Source organism: Lutjanus erythropterus, chromosome 17, assembly GCF_056507025.1.
Source record: "Lutjanus erythropterus isolate fLutEry1 chromosome 17, fLutEry1.hap2, whole genome shotgun sequence".
NCBI classification, from domain to species: Eukaryota; Metazoa; Chordata; class Actinopteri; order Lutjaniformes; family Lutjanidae; genus Lutjanus; species Lutjanus erythropterus.
Window position 1 is genome coordinate 1,093,560 of NC_139333.1, and position 8,518 is coordinate 1,102,077.

General features: G+C 40.2%; 1 protein-coding gene across 1 annotated transcript; it reads left to right on the plus strand.

The window, feature by feature from the left end:
* The first annotated feature begins 376 nt into the window (after window positions 1-376).
* On the plus strand, window positions 377-6,574 carry smim36 (small integral membrane protein 36). Its single transcript, XM_084741136.1, has 2 exons — window positions 377-1,167; window positions 6,210-6,574. Exon 1 carries the CDS (start codon window positions 689-691, stop codon window positions 1,034-1,036), a length of 348 nt encoding a protein of 115 aa, XP_084597262.1. The 5' UTR covers window positions 377-688; the 3' UTR covers window positions 1,037-1,167; window positions 6,210-6,574.
* Window positions 6,575-8,518: the final 1,944 nt, after the last annotated feature.

Consider the following 8,518-nt stretch of genomic DNA (forward strand, 5'->3'; position numbering starts at 1 on the left):
TAAAAAGTGGGCTGTTTGAAAGGACTGATTTTTGGTCAGTGTGAGAGGAAGCTCTGCCTGTGACTCTCAAATCTGGGTTAAAAAACCCCTGTAGTTGTAGTTTCCAGGACGTGCTAACATGCTAACAGCAGTACTCAGAGGCCGCAGCCTGGTGTGTGACCTTATATGCTTTTAATCTAATTTGATTTCAAATATAAAAATAATCACTCAGAGTGACATAATAAAGCTGTTGTTTAATACATGTTACATGACTCTCAAAATCCCCAAAGTGCCGCTCATGGCACGCTGACAGGTGTGTGTCGTCCCGTCCTCCATTTTGCAGAGTATGAGTTTGTCGCTGCACTGTACGTTTAGTTGGCAAAATCAAAATGGAGGCTTAAGTTATTAAAACTGAGCAGCTTTAATCATTGGCTGCTGAAATTCAAGGTTGGAGGAGCAGCGAGGATTAACGTCCTTTAAAGCACAAAGCTTCATATCCTCTCCCTCCTCTCTCAGCTGATCCCTCATTTCATCTCTCTGACGCCGTCCGCTGCTGTCTTTTGCTCTTTCTCTCTTTCCAGCCAGCTGTCCATCCCTCGTCCATCCTCTGTCTCTTTCTCTGTCTCTTCTTCTTCTTCTCTTTCTTTTTCTGTTGATTTCCCCATCATCTCTTCCTCCTCTGGATCGTGGCGAGATATGAAGCGGCACCATGGGTTTCATGGAATTTTACCTGGAGATTGACCCCGTCACCCTGAACCTCATTATCCTGGTCGCCAGCTATGTCATCCTGCTCCTCGTCTTCCTCATCTCCTGCATCCTGTACGACTGCAGGGGCAAAGACCCCACCAAGGAGTACGCCCCTGACAACACGCCGGCGCCGCCCAGCCAGTCGCCCATTCGCCTGGTGGTCATGCAGAACTCGCCCGCCTCGTCCCGCTACGAGCCCAACAACACGGCCGGCCACGGCGAGCTGCCGACGCCAGACCTGAGCCGGGACAGAGGAGAGAGGGAGCGGGAGAGAGAGAGGGAGAGGGAGAAGAGGAGTACTCTGGTGTGAGGAAGAGGAGGAGGGACAACCATGAAGTGCTGTTGTGTCACTTTGTACAGTGTTTTTAGTCCTGGACTCTCATTTTTATTTCTTAACATCCCTGGACGGCGTCGAGGAGCCGCTGAGTAGGTCAGCAGGAGGTAAGAAGCCAGCAGGGCCGAACTTAAACAAGTACAAGTACAGATACTGTGTAAAGAAAGTAAAGTACTGATTCAACTTAGTAAAAGTAAAAGTGAAAAAGTTCAGGCTCTGAAATGTAAAAGTAAACAGTCGTCCTCTGAAGGACATTTCTGACAACTGAACCTCACCTTTTCTCCACCACAGAGTCTCTGTCTCTGACTGTCTCAGCTTCTTGTTCTGTCATTTTAATCTTCATACATCGTTTACGTTGTTTTCATTGTTACGTCTTTTGTTACTTGTTTGGTCTTGATTTGTCTTTTTTATCTTATGTTGGTTTCATCTCGCTACGTCTTTTACATCGTTTTCATCCTGTTATGCTTTTTTCTACTCGTATTTTTCGTCTTGTCTTTGTGTTGTTGTCATTGCCATATGTCTTTTACATCTTTTTTTTTATCTTAAGTTGTTTTTATTGCAATATGTTTTTTACGTTGTTTTTGTCTTGGTCTTTTTCAACTTGTTGCATCTTTTTCATGTTCTTATGTCTTTTTTTTATCTTCTTGCATCTTTTTTGTCTTGTCTTTTCCATCTTGTTAATGTCTTTGTCAGTCTTGCTATGTCTTCTTATTCTGTCGTTGTCTACTTGTTATCTCTTTTTCATCTAGTTACCTTGTTTTAGTTTTATGTCTTTTCCATTGTTCTTGTCTCATTATGTCTTATGTCATTTTTGTCTCATCACTTTTTTCCCCCATGTTTCATCTTGTTAAATCTTTTACATCTTTTTTGTCCCATTGTCACATGGGATATGGACTAATGGATACACCAAGGCATCAGTTCTTTGTGTGTTATTGTATTGAGTAAATGCAGCTAAGCAACACAAACAGTTCCAATGAAAAATTTTACTCACAATTTGTGACAACATAATACATACAACAATTTTACTAACTGGTTTTTCATTTAGGTACTTTCAGAAGACAGGTAACTTCATTTTCTGTCAGTCTATTAATTAACTGACTAACTTCAACAATATCCTGAACCTGACAGCCCACCAACATTGTGGGGACTCACACCTGAGAGTAGACCCATGTTTTGGGGACTCCTGTAAAGTGGGGACCCAGCAGATGGTTCCCCACCACTTTACATTTTTATTTGGGGATTTAATTGTAATGATGAGTTGAAGACTAGAATTAGCTGAGCTGATCAATTATGTTTGTGGAACGTCCCTGTAGGGTTGGCAAGAGAGGTTTGTGTGAGACATTGTGAGCTTTTTTTTTTGAGTTGAACTGTCACAGCTGCTTGTTTTGTTTCATCAGTTATGGTACAATGACCACCACCACAACAACAACAAGGCCAACACTTGTATTTATCAGTCTGTTTCCCATGAGAGTGTAATTTCTGCTCCAGAGGCTTCAAAACAAGAACAAAACTGAGAGAAAACCTGTAGGATTTTTTGAAAATACTCACGCTGATGACGAGTCAGCGTATATGAAAAGAGAGATTAATATTTCTCTGAATTAGACATCATCTGTTAACTCGTCCTGCATGTGAACATCTGTGTGTGTTCAGATGTTACAGTTCATTGTGTGTCAAGGGCATTTGTTCATCCTATACATGCAGTTCATGCACAGACGGTGTCGTGCCACCGTCCTGTATGTTCCAGCTGTAATCCACAATGCATTAGCAAATGCATGGAAATCAATTATTACTGATATGTGTCTGAGTATGCGGCGCAGATCGAGGCCATCAGGTCTGAGCAGCTGATTGGTCCAAATTCTTTCATAATCAGATTAACAGCAAATCAAAACCTGAGTAATTAGTTTCAGGCTGCAGTTCTGTCTGCACCAAATGAAATGTTTAAATGCTGTGATTTCTTCACTTTTTGTTCTGAAAATACAGTTTGTGTGCAGACGATGCACAAGCTTTGGTTTCTAACATGTGACAGGTGACAGCTGTTTATGTTCAATCCATACTGAATAATATTTTGCAAGAGAAATACTTTTACAGGAAAGACTCAAACTACACTTGATTCCTGATGTTTCTCTGCAGCTGCTTCCACTGGTACTGTCTGGATGTTGTAATCAGATGATTCAACTCCAGGCATTTACGACTCTCCAACACTGATATAAATCAACCTTATAATAATATGAATTTATGTTAGGAGGTACCAAAAAAGATCTCTGCACACCTGAATGTATGACAGGTGTGTTGGAGGAAGATTCAGCTTGAAGAAAACCAGAAAGACGGTCGACCTTCTGATATACCTGATGAAGGTCGTCCACACCGAAGCATCAGATAGTCAATAAATCAGCAGAAGGTGAGACAGTGTGCAGGAGTCTTTCTGGTTTTCTTTGTGTTAAGAAGTATCCGGAATTGCATGCAGTTGTTAAGGTTCTAATTTTTTGCATAAGTTTGCAGGACAAATGTTAATTTTTTTTTCAAATTTCTATAAAATTTTAAGACATTCAAATGTATTTTCTTGAAGCTTTTTGTATCATTGCAAAAAAATAAATAATAATAATAAATAACCAAAAGAAAATTTGTTGCTTTTTATGGCAGATATTCACTTCTAACCTGTAAATCGTCTCTACTTAAGTGCTAAATAATGTTTGCAACTAAAAATCACATTAATATCTAAAAGCAGTGACATCTCGTGCCCTAGCTTACACCTGGCATGAAGTCATTGCACCTGTTGTCCAGGTGGACAAACTGTCTTGTGTCCAGAGTAGATTTGCTTGTTTCAGTTCAGTTTTTTTCTTGGTTAAAAATGTTCAGTTTGGTTTAGTCGTTACATTCAGTTCATTCAGAGTTAAGAAGATCAGAAGATGTATTACAGTACAGCATAATACAGACGTGTTATTTGTTCTGTAAGGATGTACTTAGGCACCGTGACCCAGCAAGCTAAGTGCTAACACATCATAGTTTAGCGTGTTAGCATGCGTCATTGAATAATTAGCATTAAAGACAAAGTACCACTAAGGTTGATGGGATTGGGCGTGTGATGGTGGAGCCCCGCCTTTCACTTCAGGAGGATCAGATGCAAACACCAGGGAGTTTGATTGGCAGTTCAAAAGTGAAACAGAGTCGTTATAAGGTTTGGTGGCATGTTATGTTTTATTTTTGTAAGACAGATTAGAGGACCAAACTTGGGCGATTGACCATCATGGGAAAAAACAGACAGTGACAACAACACGTGGAAAGCTGCTACAGAGTAAACGATGGAGCACCCAGATATCATCGTAATCTGTCCAGTAGTTGTTGAGATATTTCAGCCTGGACCAAAGTGATGGACTGCCCAACAGATTAACAAATGTTGTCATGCATTGATAAAGTTGCTTCAGAAAACACTTTGACCTGCTGACTTTCACAAGCTGTTGGATAGAAGAGAACATCAGCAGCACCTGACTCTGATTCTGTTGGTTCCTCTCCCCCTAAAACTGTGAACATGGAGGTCCCAGACTTTAAGCTCCTTGTCCTGCTCTATGAAGCAGCTCTGAACCAGCCAGCAAATCCCCTGCCTGACCCCCCCTCCCCCTCCCCCACCTTCTGCAGCATCACTGAGATGAGTTTAGCTGACAACATAAACCCTGAGTGGACAGGGAAATAATGAATGGATGGACGGACGCATGTTCGTCACTCATCCCTTTGACGTATGCTGGACAGCAGGACTAACCCTTCTGCGGCCCCTCAGAGAGGGTTAAGGTTTACACATGTGGCAGGCAGCAGATGTTGGTGTTAACAGAGATTTGTTGGATGGTGTTAAAAGAAGCTGATGTTTGTTTGGAGGGAAATCCTCCTACTGAGACACCACAGCACAGAGGAAACAACATCTGTTCATGTCATATACAGAAAGACTTTTTATTTAATCTCACAGTGGTCTTTGTATCAGAGGTCGTACAAATGATACAACTGTAAATATTTTAACAGGCATCCTATTCTCCAAGAATCAGTCTGATTCTGTAGGTGACCGTGCAGGAAAGCAACTCTACAGGCCCTTTCACACATGCAATATATCCCTGAAATGTTCAGGAACATTTCCTGGAAATCTCTACCTCAAATTTCCTTCCTTGTGACATTTGGAAAATTTTGATCCAAAGATGTTGCTAGATGAAAAATTAGAAGATCACTAAAAAAGATTTTAAGATAAGAGTCTAGCTAACGACCCCGGACCCTGCTGTGGTGGTTGAATCAGGCGTCTCTCATTAGCAGAGTGTAATGAGTGGGAGGGAGGATAGACTTGGATGAGAGCGTTCAGGTAGGCTGGAGCTGTTTTAGTTGCTCTTTTGTAGGCAAATATGAGGGTTTTAAATTTAATATAATTATCTGCAGAGGTTTGAACGTGTAGACAGTGATGCCAGTAAAAAGTTGCAGTACAGGTAGGGTCTGATCTTCCTAATGTTGTTCAGGGAAAAATGACACAACTGAGCAATCGAGGCCACGAGGATCTTGAAGGTTAATTAGTGTGGATCAGATCTTGTAGTTGTGAGCTGGGTTGATTTGAGCTGGATACTGATTTCTTGTTGCGGTGAAGGACTGGCTGGGATGACAAGGAGCCCAGTCTTGGAGAGGTTAAGTCAAAGGCGGCCTTCTTTCATCCATGTAGAGATGTGATCTTCCTTGACAGGAAGAGCTGAGTATCATCAGCATAGCATTAGACAATATTTAGGGCTGAACTTATTTAAATATGAAAAAGCTATTTACATTTTGCTTTGACAAAACAGTCTCTTCTGAGGAAAATGTAGAAGTCAATAGTTGTGTCTCCAGGTTGCAGACTGCTGTTGTACATGATTAAATTTCATGAATATTTTGTAAGTCTGTGTTAAAGTTGTCTTGCCTCAGAGTTCACAGGAACTGTGTGCCAACACATGAAGAGGTTTATAGACAAGAACCATGAAATCTCTGAGCATATTTTTGAGATGTCCTGCACGTTAAAAGACAATAGAACAACTGGGCTGAAACTGATTTACTTTGGAAGAAAAGTACACAGATGAAAACTATAAAAAAAAAAATCAGCAGACTTAGTCGACAAACTGAAAAGTGCTCAAAGTTTTTTTCTTGGTTTTTCCAGGGTTTTGGCCACACCTGCTGAAAAAAAACGACAACAAATCCCAGAAGCCCCTTACATTCTGGCCATCTGCTTCCATCCAGCCTCCCAGCCAGAACTCTTGGAAGGACTTGAATACGTCCCACCAGAGGCTGCTGAGGACGCGGTGACGTCCAAGAAGTCTGACGTCAGCCACTTCTCTGAGGTGTAATAATCTTCTGGGACACTGGAGACACTTGGACTCACCAGAACCTGCAGACGTTACAGTGCAGGAGTTTTGATCCATCACTGCATTGAGCTCTGAGACTTGAGCTGATGATTGAGATGCTGCCAGCTGGTGTCCACTCTGATGGACAGTGGTGGAAGTGAACCATATCCTACACAGAACAGCAACCAGAGCTGGAATCATCATGGATGTCTGCAAAGAAACAACATGACCACAAATAATGTCAAGAAACATAAAAGGGTGAAGGCAGCCTCATGTGACACCAGAACTCTGAATATTACTCTTTTAGTGCTGAAAGTTAAATCTTTTATAAGAAAACCTGAGCAGGATGTTGGTTTTGCTATAGTTAGGAAGAAAACAGGCTAATGTTAATGCCAACATGTCACAGTCACTGTTAAAGCTAGCTTAAACAAGTTAGCTATCGTTATTAATACATAAAAACAACCAGATGAGTCAGAGGTCTAGTTGCCACCCATCCTATGTAATACGTGATTTTCCTGTATCAAAAATAAAATGTTGTGTCCCTTAATTAATTGATACAGGATGGAATTTGTCATTTTCATTCACATTTAATCCTCATCTGCGTCTTATTGACACTTTCTTTACATTCATGTTGAAAGTAGCAGAGAGGATTTTAAAGGTTATCCATAAAAAGCACAAACTGGTGTGTAACTTCACCAGAATGCATGAAATTAAGTGTCTGGCACACAAAATCTCATTGGGGAGCAGCCACACACCCCACGCTTGATTTATACCATATAGGCACAAACCTGCAAACAACGTGTCCCTGATTTTTCCACATAGAAGGTGGCAATCCTAGTCAGAGAAAACTAAAAACACTAAACATGTCTGTTCATTTCTGTTAAATAAGTTTTTTATGCTAACTAGCTTAGCTCTTCAGACTTTTCTGCAAAGCAGATGTTTGTCCACGGCGAAACTAATGTTAAAAACCAACATTTCTACCAAATGAAGCTCTGCTCATCAGTTAAAATAGCAAACTATGACCATCATTCAGTGTACATACATTTTCCTTCCCTGGTGGCTGTTTTTTCCCTCGTTTTCCTGGCTGTTTTTTTTTCAGCCTGGTCTCACAAACAGCGCGTGTATAACATGACAATGAATGAAGTCATTTTGTGTTATCACAACGCCTGTTTTGCTTTTGCATGTCATTTCACACCATTTAGTTTGTGCTGAGTTACGTAGAGAAGGTGCATCATTTTACATGTGAATGTTACAGAGAAAAATGTCAGGTGGGCGGACGGGTCAAACAACAAACACAGGTGATGAGTTCATTTTGCATATGAAACCAAAAATCTTATTTTAACTTATGTAAAATGAGTTAACTTACATATGCAACTTAATTTACATATCAAACTGTACGATGAAGGTCACCATGACACTGAAGGCGTCCACAGAAGTTAACTGGAAGGACTGGCATGTGCACTACACACAATGTGAAGGTGTGAAGCCTTGACCTTTTAAATTGGATTTCATTTAAATTCAGAGTTCCCAAACGGTGAAATGTATAATTCTGTATTTAATCAAGTTGTCTCTGTACAGATGTAATATTAGAATATTATTGTTTTATGGGAAAGAAAGACGACATTAATGAAAAAAAATTAGTCTATGTGCATAAAACCTCAGAGAAATGAGCAGTTTGTTATTATCTGAAGCAGTTTTACTTTTTGACAGTGGGAGAAATGCCCCTGAACAAAATTAAATGTGAATAGTTTTCGTGCTCTTTTTCTCGATCAATCGATTAGTTGTTTCATCTGTAAAAAGTCAGAAAGTTGGTGAAAAAGATAAGATGATGTCCTTACTGTCAGACAGGAGTAAAGAAACCAAACAATATTCACATTTAAGAAGCTGAAATCAGAGAATTTGAACTTTTTTTTCCTAAAAGAAAATTATAAATTGGCATCGGCCTCCAAAAGCCTCAGCCTCAGCTTTTACTGCTGAAGAACTGCGTGTTCATTAAATTACTGCATACATTTCTAACATTAATAAAAAAAATACACAGACAATTTGTATTTCGTACAACACAACGTGTTTGTTTTCAAAATGAAGAGCCAATCAGAGCCTTTTGCAATTGGTGGAGAACAGCTGC

Bases quoted from the DNA above. Each gene is read 5' to 3' on its own strand.
- smim36 (XM_084741136.1), top strand. From the start codon at position 689: ATGGGTTTCATGGAATTTTACCTGGAGATTGACCCCGTCACCCTGAAC.